The 17,378-nt window shown below is 67.1% G+C and overlaps 9 protein-coding genes across 9 annotated transcripts; 3 read left to right on the forward strand and 6 right to left on the reverse strand.

Moving 5' to 3' along the window:
• Nucleotides 1-336: 336 nt before the first annotated feature.
• Nucleotides 337-1,032, reverse strand: EMIHUDRAFT_100158 (enolase; the record flags this gene model as incomplete). Its single annotated transcript, XM_005780156.1, has 1 exon — nucleotides 337-1,032. One exon carries the CDS (start codon nucleotides 1,030-1,032, stop codon nucleotides 337-339), a length of 696 nt encoding a protein of 231 aa, XP_005780213.1.
• Nucleotides 1,033-1,793: 761 nt separating this feature from the next.
• Nucleotides 1,794-2,036, forward strand: EMIHUDRAFT_204748 (hypothetical protein; the record flags this gene model as incomplete). Its single annotated transcript, XM_005780157.1, has 2 exons — nucleotides 1,794-1,903; nucleotides 1,979-2,036. 2 exons carry the CDS (start codon nucleotides 1,794-1,796, stop codon nucleotides 2,034-2,036), a joined length of 168 nt encoding a protein of 55 aa, XP_005780214.1.
• Nucleotides 2,037-3,672: 1,636 nt separating this feature from the next.
• EMIHUDRAFT_204750 (hypothetical protein) lies at nucleotides 3,673-4,461 on the reverse strand (the record flags this gene model as incomplete). Its single annotated transcript, XM_005780158.1, has 1 exon — nucleotides 3,673-4,461. The coding sequence occupies one exon, from the start codon at nucleotides 4,459-4,461 to the stop codon at nucleotides 3,673-3,675; it is 789 nt and encodes a 262-aa protein (XP_005780215.1).
• A 2,756-nt stretch (nucleotides 4,462-7,217) lies between these two features.
• On the forward strand, nucleotides 7,218-7,832 carry EMIHUDRAFT_204752 (hypothetical protein; the record flags this gene model as incomplete). The annotated part of the gene is made up of 1 exon (XM_005780159.1): nucleotides 7,218-7,832. One exon carries the CDS (start codon nucleotides 7,218-7,220, stop codon nucleotides 7,830-7,832), a length of 615 nt encoding a protein of 204 aa, XP_005780216.1.
• Nucleotides 7,833-8,437: 605 nt separating this feature from the next.
• EMIHUDRAFT_100162 (hypothetical protein) lies at nucleotides 8,438-10,581 on the reverse strand (the record flags this gene model as incomplete). The annotated part of the gene is made up of 4 exons (XM_005780160.1): nucleotides 8,438-9,220; nucleotides 9,370-9,424; nucleotides 9,492-9,554; nucleotides 9,779-10,581. 4 exons carry the CDS (start codon nucleotides 10,579-10,581, stop codon nucleotides 8,438-8,440), a joined length of 1,704 nt encoding a protein of 567 aa, XP_005780217.1.
• Nucleotides 10,582-11,364: 783 nt separating this feature from the next.
• Nucleotides 11,365-12,264, reverse strand: EMIHUDRAFT_204754 (hypothetical protein; the record flags this gene model as incomplete). The annotated part of the gene is made up of 3 exons (XM_005780161.1): nucleotides 11,365-11,404; nucleotides 11,553-11,602; nucleotides 11,815-12,264. The coding sequence occupies 3 exons, from the start codon at nucleotides 12,262-12,264 to the stop codon at nucleotides 11,365-11,367; spliced, it is 540 nt and encodes a 179-aa protein (XP_005780218.1).
• Nucleotides 12,265-12,371: 107 nt separating this feature from the next.
• Nucleotides 12,372-15,173, reverse strand: EMIHUDRAFT_204755 (hypothetical protein; the record flags this gene model as incomplete). Its single annotated transcript, XM_005780162.1, has 6 exons — nucleotides 12,372-13,115; nucleotides 13,420-13,558; nucleotides 13,633-13,829; nucleotides 13,906-14,031; nucleotides 14,115-14,693; nucleotides 14,811-15,173. 6 exons carry the CDS (start codon nucleotides 15,171-15,173, stop codon nucleotides 12,372-12,374), a joined length of 2,148 nt encoding a protein of 715 aa, XP_005780219.1.
• Nucleotides 15,174-15,285: 112 nt separating this feature from the next.
• EMIHUDRAFT_353602 (hypothetical protein) lies at nucleotides 15,286-16,424 on the forward strand. The gene is made up of 2 exons (XM_005780163.1): nucleotides 15,286-15,349; nucleotides 15,420-16,424. Exon 2 carries the CDS (start codon nucleotides 15,960-15,962, stop codon nucleotides 16,254-16,256), a length of 297 nt encoding a protein of 98 aa, XP_005780220.1. The 5' UTR covers nucleotides 15,286-15,349; nucleotides 15,420-15,959; the 3' UTR covers nucleotides 16,257-16,424.
• A 22-nt stretch (nucleotides 16,425-16,446) lies between these two features.
• Nucleotides 16,447-17,346, reverse strand: EMIHUDRAFT_204756 (hypothetical protein; the record flags this gene model as incomplete). Its single annotated transcript, XM_005780164.1, has 2 exons — nucleotides 16,447-16,503; nucleotides 16,573-17,346. The coding sequence occupies 2 exons, from the start codon at nucleotides 17,344-17,346 to the stop codon at nucleotides 16,447-16,449; spliced, it is 831 nt and encodes a 276-aa protein (XP_005780221.1).
• Between the last annotated feature and the right edge of the window lie 32 nt (nucleotides 17,347-17,378).

Here is a 17,378-nt window from a genome sequence, read left to right on the forward strand (position 1 = left end):
ATGGCCTCCATCACCAGCTCGATGCCTATACCGCACATGTCGTGGACGTGTCGTGGGCGTGCCGCGAGCGAGGTTGGCGGCCCCGCCTCGAGCGAGGCACGCCGGAGCGCGAGTCGCACGGCGGCGCGAAGCCGCCCTGGAGGGGAGGGGAGGGGCGTGGCGGAGTGCGAGGCGAGGGCCGGGCCGACCGGTGCGGCGCGCTGCTCTCGCTGCACCGCCGGGGCGCGCCTCGTCTCCGATCAGCGTGGCGTCGCCGCCGAACTTCTTCTTGAGGATCTTTGCGAGGTTGTGGTAGACCTGCGGGCGCTGGATGAGGGTGGGCGGCCCGCGGCGCGGTCAGGGCGAGGGCGGCCGCGGCGCCGGCCGCGCCTCGGTGCCGATGAGCATGCCCTCCTTGAAGGAGGCTGCGCCGGTCGGGATGACAAAGTACTCTTGGAACGGCAGCTTGTTGCCCGCGTGCGAGCCTCCGTTGATCACGTTGAAGCAGGGCACCGGCATCATCAGCTGGCTGTTGCCGGCCAGGTCGGCGAAGTGGCGGTAGAGCGGCACGCCCTTGGCTGCGGCTCCCGCCTTGGCGGCCGCGAGCGACACGCCCAGGATGGCGTTGGCTCCGACGGTGCCCTTGTTTGCGGTGCCGTCGAGGCCATTCATCTTTGCATCAATCGCCGCCTGGTCCGTCGGGTCCATCCCGACCAGCTGCGGGGCGAGCACCTTGTTCACGTTGTCGACCGCCGTGAGCACGCCCTTCCCCATGTGCCGGTCGCCGCCGTCGCGCAGCTCGACCGCCTCGTAGGCGCCTGTTGAAGCGCCGCTCGGCACCGACGCCCGCGACAGCACGCCTCCCGCGACAAGGTCCACCTCGACCGTCGGATTGCCGCGCGAGTCGTAGATCTGGCGCGCCTTGACCGACTCGATTGCCATCGTGGCGTCGGCGGCACGGGCAATCGCATGCACCGCCGAGCGCGGGATGCTCACGGCTGAGCGCTGAGGCAGCAGCGCGCCGCTGAACCCGGAGATCACGAGAAGCGACATGTGAGTCCCTATGGAGAGTCAGGAGACGATGAGGAGGCCGAATATCTGTGTGAGAGGGGCCGCGGCGGTGAGGTCGCAGCCGAGGGGTTGCGAGATGAGCAGGCTCGAACAAAAGAAAACACCCGTCTTTCTTTTTTAGGCGCAGAACGTCCTTTATTATTCACGGTGTATGAGCTCTCTCTCTCTAGCCCGCAGCCCGATGCCGATCCATCCGGCCGCCGCGGTGCTTCAATCAAGCCGCTTCTTCACAGAGCTCCCCGGCCCCCGGCCCTGGATGCGAGGTTATCGACTGCACGTCAAGTGCCCCAAAGTGCTCAATCAAGTGCAAGTAAGTGTGAAAGTGAGTGAGTGAGAGAGCACGAGTAGAGTGAGGCAAGCCTTCCCAGGCAAGCCCTTCCTATTTCGCAAAGAAATAACTCACACCAGCGAGGGAGGGCGAGACGATCGAGGGGTCCCGTACCATGGTCCATGGACCATGCGGAATCGACCCTATCCAGTGCTCAAGCGCTCAAATAAAAACGGACGATTTTGCGTCGGCACATTTCCATGTGTGCGCGCGCATGCATGAAGACGGTAAGTCTAATCGGCTCACCTCGAGCGCCCCGCGCCCTCCCGCCCCACGCCCTGCGCCTCACGCCTCGCGTCCCACGCACGCCCCGCGCCCCGCGCCCCCACGCCCCTCACCTCGCGCCTCACGCCTCCCTCCCCACCCTCTCAGGCATTTATCCTCCCTGCTGCTCGCCGACTCCTCCTCCCCCCGCATGACCGACGACTACCCGTCCTTCGGCGACTCCTCCCTCCTCGGCGCCAACGCCTACTACCCGTTCGGCCCGGGGAGGGGCTGGAGCGCAGCCATTCCAACGGCTGGAGAGTTTCTGAACGGCCGTGCATGCGCCTGCATGCCCCTTACTAAGAATGTCCCTCGCTCCTGCTCCTCTCTCGGAAGACGCGCGCCGGCCTGGGGGACTCCGCTTGCGATCCCGCTCCAGCCAGAGGCCGCGTGAGGCGTGTGGGACGGAGGGTGCACGCTGGGGCTCGGCCCCAAGTGCGCTGGCCTCGCGTCTCGAGGGGAGGGTGGCTCGTAACTGAGGTCCGCCTGCGGAGACAGTCGTCCTCCCCTCCCTCCGACGTCCTCTACGAGGGGGGGACTCCGAACGGCCGAGCATGCCCTCGCATGCCGGACAACTAGGTAGGTCATAGACCTCCCCCCCTCTCCGAGGGCAGAGGCTGCCGCCTCTCGGATACTCGGCCATTCCAACGGCCAGGCCGCTCGCTTAAGGCTGATTGGCTAGACGAGCGGCCTACCTCCAATGGGGCTGTCTGGGAACGCGTGGATCCGGCCCGCCCCCCGGCGGGTTACGGTTTAGCGCTGACAGTCAGCCCCATGGCCTGGGGCGTGGGGCAGGTCTGGATCCCACGGGGGATGACATAGACATCCTCCTGCCTAAGAGGCTCGTAGTCGTACCGGCACGCGCCGGGGGGGCTCTGCCGGGGAGGAGGTGGTTGCTCCGCCGCCGGACCGGGGGCCCCCTCCACCACCCTCGCCCAGGGATCTACAATGCTGTCTTAAGGTCCGACAGGTTCGGCACCGGGCACCGCCTCGGTATACAAAATGCGCCTGCGGGCGGACCCTCACATATCACAGATCACACACCGGCCGTGTGCTATGCCGTGTGACTTTGTGTAGACCGGGACTTAACGGGACCGCATAACGTTAACAACGAGAAGTAGTGCGCGTCGAGCGAACGAGGGCTTCTGCTAGAAGAGGCCCAGGAATTTCTGCCGAGCAGGCTCGGGCGCAGCAGGGTCGAAGCCGTCCACGAACTTTTCCAGGCCGGACGCAGACTTGTAGATCTTGCCCTTGTCCTTGAGATTTTCGTACCGTCCGCGCTTGAGGACGACCATACTGCCGTCGTTGCCCATGACAGCCGTGGAGCTCGAAAACGGGCCAAAGCCACCAGGAAGCCCGTTGGCGAGCGTCTTTTCTCTGACCAGCTCCTCATTAATCGCGGCGTTGGCGGCACTCCGCTGCCGCAGCTCCCGAATGAGGTCAGACTCGGGCTCAATCTCCTTCGCCGGGCTGGATTCGACCACGCGCCGCGAACCTGGAGCGGTCGTACTCGTTCCAGCGCTGCCGCCCTGCTCCGCACAGGCGCCCAGCGCCGTGCGCCTGACACACGGCCTGCTGTCGAACATCACCGGAGGGTTGAGCTCCTCGCCAAGCTGCGCAGCGTAACTTGGAGGAAGCTGCTTCAGGCTACTGCAGGCGAGGAGGCAGCACAGCGCAGAGCGGCGCGCAACGCTGGCGTCGAGCAGCTGCATTGTTGGTCGAGCGGCGCGCAACGCTGGCGTCGAGCCGAGGAGGCAGCACAGCGCAGAGCGGCTCGATCCTCGATGAAGAAAACGCGGCGACGTGCAAAGAATAGGGGACAAGGACCACTACGAGCATAATTACGCTGGACACACGTTTGACAAAGGAGTGCTGGCTCCACTTTAAGACTTTAAGGATGTGGAGGACTGCAGGGCGGCCCAATCCAAGCTCGAAGAGAAAGAGCAGCCAGGGTGCCGTGCCCAATAAATAAATAAATAAAACAAGCGAGGCGGTGCCCGGTGCCAACATCGTACGACCTCGTCTGCGCCCTACTCCACGGCTTCGAGCGCGCCGTCGGGGCGCAGACGGAGCAGCACGGCGAACAGCCTCCGCAGCAGCGAGACGAGGGCGGCGGCGGCCCACCACAGTGCGCGCAGCGGCCCCGTCACGGGCAGCGCCAGTGTCTCCACCAGCTGCCCGCGGCGCGCTCTCCGCTCCGCCGCCTCATCCGCGGCCTTAACGTTGGAGGAGGGCTGGATGATGCCTGAGTAGAGCTCGCGCTCGCGCGACCGTTCGGCGCGCGCCATCTCGCGCAGCCGCGACTGCTCGGCGCGCACGCTCGCGCTGCCGCCTCCCGCCCGCTCCGCCTCCTCGAGCGCCTCCTGCGCGGCACGTGTGTCGCCCCGCGCGCGGAGCAGCTGCGCGCGCCGGAAGTGCGCCTTGGCGTGGTTCGGCTCGGCCTTGAGCACCTCGCCAATCAGCTCCTCGCACCGGTCCAGCGGATCGCGCGGCTCCTCTTCGCCCTCCACCTGCACCGGCGCGACGTCCAGCCCCGCCTCGCGCATTTGCAGCACGCACGCGACGTAGTTGAGCTTGACGGGCGTCTGCACGGCGTACGCGGCTGCCTTGTGCTTCTCCATCAGGTCGTACATCTGCATCGGGTCGAAGGCGCAGTGGTAGAGCGCGCGCTCGTACCGGCGCAGCGCGATCTGCCACTCGCCAGCCTTGAAGTGCTCGTTGCCGCGGTCCTTGTGCTCCGCCGCGGTCGCGAGCCGCTCCTCAAAGACGTAGCCGCGCTCGTCCGTCTCCCACGCCTCGGCGTCGGCTGTGGATGCCATCGTGTGGGGCAAAAGGCGCGCTACCGTGACTTGACGAGTGACTGGGACCGCGGAAGGCCTGAAAAGGCCGGCCAGGGCTGTTGAAAGAAATAGTACGGCCCTGCGTGGGGGCGGTACGTATTCTCGTATCACTAGCTCCGAGTAGAGGGGGCGTTCTGCAGTTAAGGGGAAACCTGGTACACGGAACCAACCCTCGGAGAGTATTCTTTAGCTCCGAGTAGAGGGGGCGTCCTGCAGTTAAGGGGAAACCCGGTACGCGGGGCTAACCCTCGGAGACCCGTGTTTACTTTACGGCCCTTTCCCTGCGAACGCGCACCCCCCTAGGGGTCAGGGCTCTCTAGCCCGTAGCCCGATCCCGATCATCCGGCCCGCTGGGTGCGCTTCTTAGCTCCCCGGCCCTGGATGTGAGGCTAATGACTGCACTCCAAGTGCTCCAAGTCCGTCCGCTCGTAGGCGTGCCCGTCCGCCGTCAGATGAAAAAATGGAGCTCGGCTAGGGTTGCAGCGAGTTCGCGCTGCGCTAGGCTCAGACGGCGAGTTCGCGCTGCGCTAGGCTCAGACGGCGAGTTCGCGCTGCGCTAGGCTCAGACGGCGAGTTCGCGCTGCGCTAGGCTCGCAGATGGCGAGTGCGCTGCGATAGATCTGCGCTGCGATGAAAAGACCCCATTATACAGGAGCCGATAACCCAAGGGAGGACGCGCGGCGTTTTCTTCTTGCGTCCAACTCCGGCAGTTGGTCCAGCATGGCAGCCTCGAGCGACCTGCAGGCTTCAGATTCGGAATCTGCAGGAAAAGATCGACTTCCAGCACGGAGTCGGAGAGATCAAAAAGCGCGACAAGCACATTCGCGATCTCCGCGACGGCGGCCTCGTCGCCGACCTCGAGCGCCTCGAGCGGTCAGCGTCGCCAGTGCACAAAGCGCAATGGACCACAGGTCTGCACTCATGGCACAAGCTCACTGGTGTGAGGATTCATTGCCACTGTACAAGGTGCTGTGCAGCACCTGAGGGCCACCTCTGAGTACTGCCATGGTTGCTACATTGGTCATTGCAGGGGTGCGACTGAGCTGCAACTTGAGCTAGAACTTAAGAGGCTGCAACTGAGGGATGAAAGTACTGCCAGCCAAGTTTGATTGCTGCTGCAACCCTGATTTTCTAACTCTGTGATTCCAAATGGGTCTTCTCTACGTCTCTGCTGTGTTAGGATCATCAGAGGTGACGAGGTGGTGTCGAGCGGTGTCGAGCGGTGTCGAGAGGTGTCGAGCGGTGTCGAGCGGTGTCGAGCGGTGTCGAGCGGTGTCGAGGTGTCGAGTTTGGCACCTTGACACGGACGAGCATGGTCCCAGCCTAGATGGTGTCAAGGGGTGTCGAGGGGTGTCGAGTTGGTCGAGTTGGCATGGGGTGTCGAGGTGTCGAGTCGGTGTCGAGGTTTGGTGTCGAGGTGTCGAGGCCAGGGCTCAGCACTTTACGTAGCCGGTCCCGCTGTTGGAAGTGTGAGAGTTTGACGGAGGCGGGCTGCTACTTCTGCAGGCATGCTGTCACGTCTGTCTGTGAAATTGCCGCCCCCCAAATTTAGCAGAAGTCACAGTGGCGCCGCATCATTTCTTTTGTGTGTGGGGGGGAGAGTCTCCAGCCAGGCAGTGCCCAAAAGGAAAAGTCCAGACGCGGGCTGTCGAGGGGAACGTCCCCCGCTCCCCCCGCAAGGCGATCACTGGCACCCCCTGGCGATCAACTCGTCTGAACCACAGCGTGTCCCGGTCCATATAGTTTCTCTTCTTATCCGTTACCATGTAGAGCAAGGTCGAGGGCGGGCCCTTTCGGGCTCGGCCGCCCTCTCGCCCGCACCTCTGCGGGGCTTGCACGTGGCAGCGGCGGCTCAAGATCCCAGCGATCTCGAGTTCTTCACGCTATCCACTGCGCCGCGGCTTCGCCGCGCCCATCCAAGCCCAGGGCTTGGTTTGCTGATACCCGCATCCCGCTCTGCGCATCTCTGAGGCTACCGCGCGCCGACTGCTACGCGCGCGGCGAGAGGCGCATTCCATCGGGGACAGGATTGAGGCCCCTGTACAAGCTCGGCAACGCTGCCCTCGTTGCCCTCCCGAGCCCTCAACAGTCAACACGATGCCGCACATTGCGCAACCCGTTCTGCGCACATGCCGCAGGGAGGAGTTTTCACTCAGCCGTCCGAGTTTCTCCTTCCTGCAGGGCGAGAGACATCAGCCTCTCTACTTCCAGGGGAACATCTATGCCACACGCTATCCCTTGGACGGTCCACAACCCACACTCTCGCTGCAGTCGATCCAGCCCTCGCACTCCCCACTGGAGATCTAGCCGAGGCCCCCAGGCTGGGACAGGATTGGAGCCCCTGTGCTGCGTCTGTGGTGATATGTGGGGGGCATTTTCTCCTCCCTATTCATGTGAGTCACTCGACTGCGTCGAGGGGGGGGACGTCTGAACCACAGCGTGTCCCGGTGTCCCGGTCTCCATAGACCATAGTTTCTCTTCTTATCCGTTACCATGTAGAGCAAGGTCGAGGGCGGGCCCTTTCGGGCTCGGGCCGCCCTCTCGCCCGCACCTCTGCGGGGCTTGCACGCAACTGGTTAATCGTCTTCCAGTTACGATCAGCTCTTCCGAGGACCTCAAAGCAAACTTTTTTGTGACGGAGGGATTCGTGCCCAAGCCGCCAGCAAGCCGCCAGGCGATCCGGGCGCTTCCCACTCCAGTCGCCCTCCTGCAAGGCCCATCCAAACCGCTCAGCGATGGGCAAGAAGGCCGTCCTCGTCTTTGACGAGAAGGCGCGCAAGGAGTTCATCACCGGCTTTCACAAGCGCAAGGTGGAGCGCCGGCAAAAGGCGCGGCAGCGCATCGCGGAGGAGGTGCGGCAGGAGAAGATACAGGAGCGCAAGGAGAAGCGCGAGCAGCTGAAGGGCCTGCGCGGCATCGGACTGGGCGAGGCGCTCGGCGAGCCGGCGGCCGCCGCGTCCAGCGGCGCGAAGTCTCGCGCTCCCGCCGCCGCAGCAGCACCACCACCCGCCGCGCCGCTCGACGAGGTGGCTTACGACTTCCAAGGCATGACGGCCACCACCGTGGTCGAGTCGCTCGAGCCGGAGCCGGAGCCAGAGCCGCGGCCGCGCGGCCGTCCCGCCGAGCAACGAGGCACGAGCGCGCCGCGGCCCAAGGAGAAGAAGTTCAACCTCGACCAGCCGTTGGCGACCGCCATCCCCGGCTACAAAAGCAAGCTGGCCGCTGGCGCGAGGCGCAAGAAGAAGGAAGGCAAGGCGAAGCGTCGCGGGCCTGTTGGGAAGAAGGAGAAGGCGAAAAATCGCGCCGCCGGAAGAGCGGCGAGGCGAAGCGAGACGCGGGGCGGCAGATGACATTATATTGTGTGTGAGTTGAGTGTGGCGGGACGGCCAGGAGCCAAGGAGCAATGTGTCGAGTTGTGATGCAATGATCGTTCGCTAACGCACGGATACATCGATAAGGGGCTCAGTCGATGGCCGGATCGACTCGCCGCGCTTATTTTTTTACTCGAAAAACCGCGAATCTCGAAACGCCCGCGCGGTGGCGCGCGCCGCGCGTCCCCCGCCCGCCGCCGCCCGCGAGTCCGACGCGCCGCCGCGAGACTCAGTCTCAGAGACACGTACGTACTTCCTACGAACCGTACTACGAACTACGTACACACCCGTCACCCGCGGGCGGCCCGCGCGGAAGCGCCCTGACCACCGCGGAAGCACACCCGAGAGAGTAGAGTATTGTAAGTAGTATATAGAGCGCGGCGTGCCCCACAACTCGCTCAACCCTCAACGACAGGCTCCGACAGCGGACAGGTGGAACGCCGCCGCGCTGCGCGCAGGGCCGACCGCGGGGCGCTTGCGGCTTGGGGGCGGCACGAGCTGTATAGCCGGCTGTCGTTAAGAGCGCCGTGCCGCCGGGGCCTAGGCCAGAGGTAGGGCGGGCCGCCGAGAGAGGTTGATGGAGCTCATGATCCTCGCACGGCCTGCACGGCCTGCTGCTGCTGCTGCTGCTGCTGCTGCTGCTGCTGCTGCTGCTGCTGCTGCTGCTGCTGCCGCCGCCCCGCGGCATCGGGGTCCGCGTCGGCCGCCCCCCCCTCCGCGGTCCCCGCCTGCTCCAGCTCGAGCGACGAGCTGCGGAGGTCGGCGATGGCGGCGCCAAAGTCCGCGCCGGTGACGCGGCAGCCGGCGGTGTCGGCGAGCGAGACGGCGCGGTCGAGTGCGCGCGCGACGGCGGCGCGCACCAGCCCGGAGATTGCGGCGCCGGAGAAGCCTTCCGTCTGCGCGGCGAGGCCGTCCACCCACGCGCCGAATGCGCGCTCGTCGACGCGCTCGAGCGTGCACTCGCCGCCGGCCGCCGCGCCGCCGTCGAGGGCGAGGCGGCCGGAGTCTCGCATCCGCTCGAGGTGGATGCGGAGGATGGCTGCCCGGCCCGTGGCCTCGGGCATGCCGCACTCGACCTGCACCTCGAGGCGGCCCGGCCGCAGCACCGCGGGGTCGACGAGCTCGCGCCGGTTGGTGAGGGCGACGACGAAGGTGGGTACGGGCAGCCCCGCGACGCCGTCCATCAGCGCGAGCAGCTGGTTGACCACCGAGTCGCGCGCCGCGCCCCCCTCGGAGGAGCCGCTGTCCTCGGAGCGGCGGCGGGCGATCGCGTCGAACTCGTCCAGAACGATGACGTGGAGCTCGTTGTCCTCGGCTGCGATCATGACGTCCTCGGCGTCTCCGGGCCGCGCGGGCACGTTCGGCGCCTGCAGAAGAAGAAGGCGGGGAGGACGCTGTACCAGAGGGTGTCCGTACCTGCTGCTGCTGCTGCTGCTACTGCTGCTGCTGCCGCCGCTGCTGCTGCTGCTGCCGCTGCCGCCCGAGTCGCTCGCGACTACTCCTCTCCCGCTGCTACTGCCGCTGCCTTGAGGAAGAGGTCTCGCAGCTGCGCCTCCGAGTTGCCGACGTACCTCGAGGAGCAGGCGGCGGGAGATGAGTGGAGGGGCAACCGGCTGATTCGTCGACTCGCCGACGCACTTGTCCATGATTTCGGGCCCGCTCACCAGCGTGGCGGGCCGGCGAGAGAGCCCGTGCGCGAGCCTACGTGGCGGGCCCCGCGCCTCTCACACGGGCGTGTGCGCAGGCTGTGGCCGCTAGCTCCCGCTTGGCAAAGCCTCGAGGCGAGGTGTGGCCGAGATGTGGCCGAGGTGCAGCCGAGATGTCACCGAGGTGTGGTCGAGATGTCGCCGAGATGTGGCCGAGATACAGCCGTGCGCCTCGAGGCGAGGTACGACTTACCGCAGCCGGGAGGGCCGTACAGCAACAGCCCCTTGACCCGCTCGGCGCCGAGCTCGTCGAGCAGGTAGCGAGGCGCGCAGAGAGGCACCCAGATGCGCCTCCGGATCGTCTCCAGCGTCTCGCCGAGCCCGCCCACCGACCGTGTCACCTCTTCCCACGCCTCCGGGTCGAGCGAGCGGTACGCAGCCGCCACCTGCGCCGCGCCCTCCCTCTGCTCAAACCAGTTGCCCGGCCGCCTCGCCAGGTCGGCCATCAGCTTTGGCCGCGCGCTCTCGGCCGCCTTGGCCGCCGCCTCCTTGGCCGCCTTCTTCGCCTCGGCGAGCGCCAGGATGTACTCCTCCTGCTTCTCCACCCACGCCCTCTCGCGCTCCACCGCCTCGGCGAGCCGCGCCTCCTTCTCAGCCAGCGCCGCCGCCTCGCGCCGCGACGCAGTCATCGCCGCGAGGTGCGCTGCAGCCGAGCTCGCCTCCTGCCACCGCGCGTGGAACGCCGCCCAGCCCGCGCGGCTCACGTCCTCGCCATCAGCAGCGCTGACGGCGGCGCAAAGCTCGTCCGCAAGTTCCGGAGCGAGCGCAGCGCCGTTGCAGAAGAGCTGTTCAAAGGCGAGTACGAAGCCGTCCACGTCCATCTCGGCATCCTGCTGCGTCGAGACACCACACATCCGGCAGAGGTTGGAGTAGGTGGAGTTGGCGCTGCTCACGTCAACCGCTGCCTGCGTCCGGCCTTGCGAGACCGGCTCGGAGGCACACGCGAGAGGCTGGCCGCAGCGCGGAGGCGGTGTTCTTCGGACGAGCAGCCCAGCGAGAAGGAGGGGCAAATAGAGAGGCATGGGCAGTACACTCCCTCTTCACGGCTGGCGCGGCCATCCGGTTTCTGTGGCGGCAGAACGAGGACTCTGTGCGATTTCGGGCCCGGGGTTGTGCGTTTATGTGGAGAGGAGGGGTGCTTCAACGTGACCGTGCTCGTCGAAATGTGCAGAACCGGCATGCCGGCGTGCGGCACCGTGCCGCCATAGAGGATAGCGGTGCCGCGCTCGGGCCGCAACACGTACACGACGCTCGGCGGTTCGTCAGATTTCCGGTCCGACCACCGGCCGCTTGCCCGCGGCCGCGCCTCACGCGACCAGACAGAACCCAGTGGCAGTGCCGCCGCCCTCGTAGCTCTCGGGCGTTGAGAGTGGGATGAGTACCGTGTGAGCGTCTGTCTGTCGACGTGTGCATTGAGTGCGAGGGAGGAGTTTGTTGTAAAATTATCTTTTCCTCAGGTGCAACTCCAAACGTACAAAGAACCCTGCACAAAGATCGCAAGGGCGGGGACCTGTTCCTTTTTACCCATCTCACAGTAGAGAGGCACTTGGAGCACTTGGAGTGCAGTCATTAACCGCACATCCAGGGCCGGGGAGCTCAGAAGCGCACCCAGCGGGCCGGATGATTGGCATCGGGTTGCGGGCAAGAGAGCCCTAGCCCAGGGGGTGCGCGTTCGCAGGGAGAGGGCCGTAAAGTAAACACGGGTCTCCGAGGGTTGGCTCCGCGCTCCGGGTTTCCCCTAGCAGCAGACCGCCCCCTCTACTCGGAGCTATAATGAACACCAGACATGCACACGACACGCACTCTCACACGACGTCACCGCCCAGGGCCTCTTCGCGCGAGGTCCTCATCCTCACCTAGATCCTCACTCCGGAGGAGGCCCCCCCTTCCTCTGAGTTCTTCGGGAGAGAGAGAGGAGGCAGGGGGGGGTTTGGAATGTCCGACTCCCGGGTGGAGACACTGCCCTTTGCAGGAGTCACGTGTCCCCAACGACCGGCAGTCGGTAATGAGGTTTGGTTGGTTGAGGAAGACGGCCCCCGGTTCCTGAAGCAGGGCAGAAATAAATAAAGGTTAGGGACGTCTCGGGCAGTTATCGCCGCGTTGAATCCCTCCGTCTGCAGGAACGATCTCCCACCGGTTATAATAACCGGCGGCAATCGATAGTCAAAGTTGGGCGCCGGAGAGCGATCGAGCGCCCGCCCATGCATTCCGCTTGTTGTGCAGCACCCGCGGCGCGCGCGCGCCGCGGTGTTGACCAACGACCGCGCCACTGGAGGCTCCCACGCCACTCGCGGCAATCCACATCGAGGCCGCCCGTCGGCGCAGCAAAGGTACTGCGCACTTCTGGGCAGCGCCCAGAATGCAGGGAAGGCCTTGGCGCTTCTCGCCAGCCAGGCTGACTCGGCAACCGGCACGCGAGCCGACTGCGCGTCCCGAGCCCACGGATCGGCGCCGTCGCACAGGCCCGCCAGCCGCCGCATAGCTCCAGAGAGGCCACTGGCGTTGTGCTGCACTGCCTGAAGGCGCTGCTGAGGCTCTGTTTCAGCTGAAGCTGCCCCGTGCGCCGCCGCGAGCACCGCGTAGTGGTCTCGCCCTCTGGAGAGCCCCAGCACGACCCCTCGCGGCCACTCGCGCCGTTGCAGCAGCTCCGACCCCGCCACTCCGGCTCCCGAGCGCGCGGCGAGCACGAGGAAGAGCATGCGCATGGGCCAAAATCCGTTACTAACCCGAGCTCTCTGGTGTCCGTTTTTATTTATTTAACTCCAAACGCACACACAACGACACACACACCACTCAGACTAAACACTGATGGTCAATGCGACAGCTTATGATGCATGTTTTTGAACCGCCTGGCCAGGTCGTTTGGCGCGGCCTGCACCAGCTCGCGCACCTGGTCCGGCGTGTGCTGCTGCAGCACGTTGTCGATGTACTCGGGGTAGCCGGCTCGCACCAGCGGCTCGACAAAGGTCTGCGCGATGGCGATGAGCGCCGCGCGGTTGGCCTGCAGGATGGTGAAGGCGAACACGCAGTCGTTGAGGAACTCGTCCCACTTGCCAGAGGCGGTGAGGCAGCGGTAGAAACGCTCCGGGATCGGCAGCAGGTTGGCGTCGAACCACGGGCGCGCGCCGGCGACGTACCCAAAGTCGATGTGCACGAAGATGTCGCGCCGCGGGCCGACGAGCAGCATGTTGTCCTGGTGCCGGTCGGCGAGCCCGAGCACGAAGCCGGCGATGAAGGCGCCGGCGGCGGAGTGGTGGAGCGCGCGCGAGTACGTGAAGTCGGGCACGGCCTTAATCGGCACCGCCTCGGGGAGCAGCTCGATGAAGCCGGCCCGCTCGGCGGTCGGCACCACGGCGTACGTCAGCGTGAAGGCGGCGGAGCCCGCGGCGCGCCAGAGCGCATTCATCTCGTCGAGGAGCATGAGGACGAGCACGTCCTGGAAGAGGTTGTCGCCGCGCTTGTACAGGTAGCGGGCCGTCACCGCGCGGCCGGCCGAGGGCGAGAGCCGAGGACTGAGGCACTCCGCCTCGGCCGCGGCTCTCGTGTCCTCGGCGGCCTCGGCGTCCTCGCCCGGCGGAGCGTCGATGGAGGAGGGCGGCGCGGGCAGGGCGGAGGGCGGGGGCGGGAGCGATAATGACAAGTCGAGCCCCGACGAGCGCAGCGCTGCCGCGGCTGGCGGCTGCGGCGTGGATCCAGCGGCCTCGGCCGGAGGGACCGCCTCCTCCCGCGGTGAGCCGGCACGCTCCTCGGAAAACGTCGTCGTCGGCGTCGATGTCGTTGGCGGGAGCGGCGGCGGCGGCGGCGCAGGCGGCGGCGGCGGCGGCGGGAACGGCGGCGGTGGCTGCGGCGGCGGCGAATACTGCTCGGCTGGCTGCGGCGATGAGGGCTTCGCGGCCGGCGCTGGCGGCAAAGGCTCCGCTGCAGACGGCGAAACCGGCTCGGATGGCTGTGCAGGAGACGGCGAAACCGGCTGGGCAGGCCGGTGCGGCGAGGACGGCTCTGCAGACAACGGCGGCGACGGCTGGGCTGGCGAGTGCGGCGACGCGGGCGAGGCTGACTCGCGGAGTGCCCACGCCAGCTGCTCCTCTTCGGTCAGCCCGCCTGCGCCGGTGTCGAGCGCCCGGTCCTCCTCCGCCTTGGTCTCGATGGAGGCCTGTATCGCCAGCGCCAGCAAGCGCGCCTCGGAGCCGTCGGCCGCCGCCTCGGCGTCCGCCTCGGCGTCGGCGGCGGCCTCGTCCGCCGCGTCGGCGCCGCTGTCGCCGAGCACGACCTACGAAAGACAGATGTGAACAGTGAAAAAAGGAGAATGTGAGGCGAGCGCCGCTGTCGCCGAGCGCGGCCTCGACGACGAGCGGCTTGGTGGCGCTGTCGGTGATGCGGCGCAGAACCCTGCACCGCGTGCCATCGGGCGCGACGTGCAGCCACGGCGGCTGCCCGCTCGGGCTCGATCTCAGCGGCGAGTCGTACTGCGCCTTTAGGATGGGGACGCGTGTGAGGGACGTGTCTGGACGTGTCCTCGAGATGTCCTCCGCGGCGAGTGGGGCGCCTCGAGCACGGCCGCAAAGCCGCGCAGCGATGCGGGCGCGCCGATGGCGAGAGCGACGAGCCGGCGCACCAAGGCGCTGTGCACGCACGCGCGGTAGTGCTGCCACCGGGCGAGCGGGCCGCCGTCCAGCGGCGGCGGCGGCAGCCGCTCGCCCGGCAAGAAGCGGCCGAGCTCGGACACGCCGAGCTCGAAGGGCTCCGAGATGCCGAGGGCCCAGTCGAGGCGCGCCGCGATGGAGGAGAGGTCGGCCGCGCCGCCCCAGCCGCGCACGAGCTGAGTGGCGTTCTCTTCCACCTCGCGCGCCACGAGCGGCTGCCACGAGAAGAGCTGCAGCTCGCGCAGCTCCTCCTCCGCCTGCTCACAAGGTAGACGGTGCGAGCAGCGCATCTTCACAGCCGCAGCTCGCGGCTCCCGGGCCGCCTGCTGCGGCTCTGCAGCCGAGGCCTCGGTCTGCGAGGCGGCCGCGCACGCACGCGCCTCCGCCTGCCGCGTCAGCAGGCACGACGCGAGTGCGTCAGCCAGGCCCGCCTGGTCGGGCTCGAACGACTCCGTTTCAGACGCGACCGCCGCGGACGACGAGAAGAAGCGCTCCATCAGCAACCGCACGCCCTCGCGCACCGCGGCGGCGCGGCGCACCCGCGCGCCGTGCTCGCGCGCGATGGTCTCGAGGTTGCGCTCCGCCTGGGCGACGGCAGCGTCAAACACGATGGCCTTGAGCGACTCGATGCACCGGCAGACCGCGCGCACCCACGCGTCTCGCTCGGAGGCGTCGGAGCACCTCAGCACGAGGCAGACAGGCTGGCCACGCACCGTGCCGCTCACGGTGAGGCAGCGCTCCGCGTCGTCGCCCGCATCGCCGGCGGCTCGGACCTGCGAAGCTCGGGCGTCGAGGAGGAGCACCTGCAGTTCGCCGCTCTCGTCGCCGCCGTGGTGCCACTCTAGGCTTTGAGCGCGGAGCACGATGTAGCGCGGCCGCCAGGTGCTGCCGATGCTGCGCGCGAGCACGCTGACCGGCTTCTTCTCGAGCAGGCCCTCCAAGAGGCCGCCGTCCAGGCTGGGCGACGACATTGCTGTGGGCGCAGGGCGGTGGCAGGTCCTGGCCACAGTCCACACAGGCGGGCTCTCGCCGACAACCTACACTCCGGCCTTGTGTTTTCTTTTTTGCTGGGCGAAATTATAGAACAGTGGCCAGGGGCGGGGCTTGCATTTTTGCCGTCGCCTGTCGCCGCTACAGCGCAGCACACCTATTCTTCTCAGAGAGAGTTTGAGCAATGGCCCTTCTCTTTTCTCGCGTTTTCCTCCGTTTTCTTTCGCCGTTACAGGTTTCGAAGTAACTTGAAGCCCGAACCGTGTTATTTCCTCGAGCGCCGGATAAGCGATTCACACGAGGGCCGTCACAACGTGTTTCTCGGCTCGCCCTCGCCCGGCCCGGCGCTATGCCGGCGCGTTCGCTAGAGGCTGCTGCCGCAGAGCGGAGGCGCGTGCGTCGCCTCGCTACTCTCGCGGCGAAGCAGCTGCCGCCGCCGAGACGCGACGCGGCGTCTGCCGAGGAGAGAGAGCCAGCGCGGCGGTCGCCGACGCCGCCTTCGAGCTGTGTGCCACTTCTCGGGTGCACGACAGCTCTGCGCGGCAGCAGCATCAGCAGCCGCCGCACCGCCACCCGCCTCGCGCCTGTCGCGGCCGGAAGGGAGCACGCCGTCGCTGCCGTGGTACCGAGGGCCGGAGCCCGACTCTCGTACAGTCGAGCGGCTCCGAGGCGAAGCGCTGACACACACAGGGCATGCCGCGCAAGGAGAGCGCGCCTCGAGGCCGGCAAGTGCGCGTACGTGCCGCGCGGTCTTGGTGGCGCGATTCATGAGGTCGCTCTCGCTGCCGGCCGATGAACCCTCGCCGCCCCCGCACCAGCGACACCGGCCGCGGCTCGCCTCCACGCGCCGGCTCGGAAGAGGGGCTGTCGGCGGCGCAGCAGAGCGGCTCGCCTCGGCGCTCGAGCCGCCGACAGCCCCACTCCTCGACGTGACGGCCGCTCCCGGAGCCAGCCGGTGCGCGCCCGACCCACGTTCCCTCTCGCACCCCTCCGACCCCCCCTGCGCGGCGCACCCGCCCGCTGTGCGCCGGCTCGAGCGCCTATCGCCAAATCGCGACGTTTGAGCGCAGCGCACGCGTCCCACACGTCACGCGCGCGCAGGAGAGCGTGCGGCACAGCAGTAGCGTGTACTCGCCGAGGGCATCGCGCCGAAAACCCCGCGCGTTCCGCCCCAGCAGAGGCTGCAGCCTCTGCACAAGCTACACCACTGTAAGAATGGTGAGTACTTGGGGTTGAGTGGGCTTGCTTGCTCCCTTAGCCGGGAGCAAAAATGCAAGAATTCTCCTTGAAAGAAAAGGCGCGCCGGCCCTCCTGAGCGTGCGCGGCGTGGAGGGTCGGTGCGGGTGGGAGGGGTGGAGGTGAGAGCGGGGGTGTGCGCACCCGCTCGTCGCGCCGCTGGATCGCGCGGAGCTCCTCCTGGATGTCACCGCCGACGTTGGGCGCGTGCGTGCCGGAGCCGAGGTGGACGGTGATGCGCTGGAAGTGCGCGTGCGCCTCCTTGTCGCGCGCCGTCTGGTCGGCCTTGTTCTTCGCCTTTCGCGCGCGCTGCAGGTCGGCCTTCTCCTGCGCCTCCATCTCCAGCATCTGCTCGCGGAGCTTCTCGCTCGAGAGGAAGTACTCGAGCCTCTCCCGCCGCTTGCGCCGCGCCGCCTTTGCCGCGAGCGGCGCCTTGCGGTTGAGCTCCTCTCCCTTCGGCGGCTCGTAGGCGTCGGCGAGCAGGAAGTCGTGGAGGCGCGCCTCGAGGTCCCATTCCCTCTCCTTCTCCAGCACCGGCCACAGCTTGCTGCCGTCGTCGAACTTTTCGTACTCGAGCAGACACACGTCCTCGAGCGTCGGCTCGCGGCGTCCATTCGCCTCCGCTCGCACATAATGGTGGTAGCGAGGGAGGTGCAGCGGCGGCAATTTGTACGACTCATACGGCTTGTCGTCGAGCGCGGCAGCGAGCGAGGCGGTCTCCGCGAGGCCCGTCAGCTCCAGATTGCGCTCGCGAGCCTTCACCACCTCGCCGCTGCCGTCCAGCTCCACCTTCCACCGCTCACCGTCAACTCCCGCGAGACGGCCCACCTTACCGTTGAGCTCGGTACGGCTCGCGAGGTCGCGCAACGCGACTCTCTGGCCTTGAAGGCGACGCACCTCTTGCGGCGTGCGGCGCATGGGATGGGATGGGATCTGCAACGACCAGTCGG

Source organism: Emiliania huxleyi, assembly GCF_000372725.1.
Source record: "Emiliania huxleyi CCMP1516 unplaced genomic scaffold EMIHUscaffold_22, whole genome shotgun sequence".
Classification (NCBI taxonomy): domain Eukaryota; phylum Haptophyta; order Isochrysidales; family Noelaerhabdaceae; genus Emiliania; species Emiliania huxleyi.

Bases quoted from the DNA above. Each gene is read 5' to 3' on its own strand.
- EMIHUDRAFT_353602 (XM_005780163.1), top strand. From the start codon at position 15,960: ATGAGGTCGCTCTCGCTGCCGGCCGATGAACCCTCGCCGCCCCCGCAC.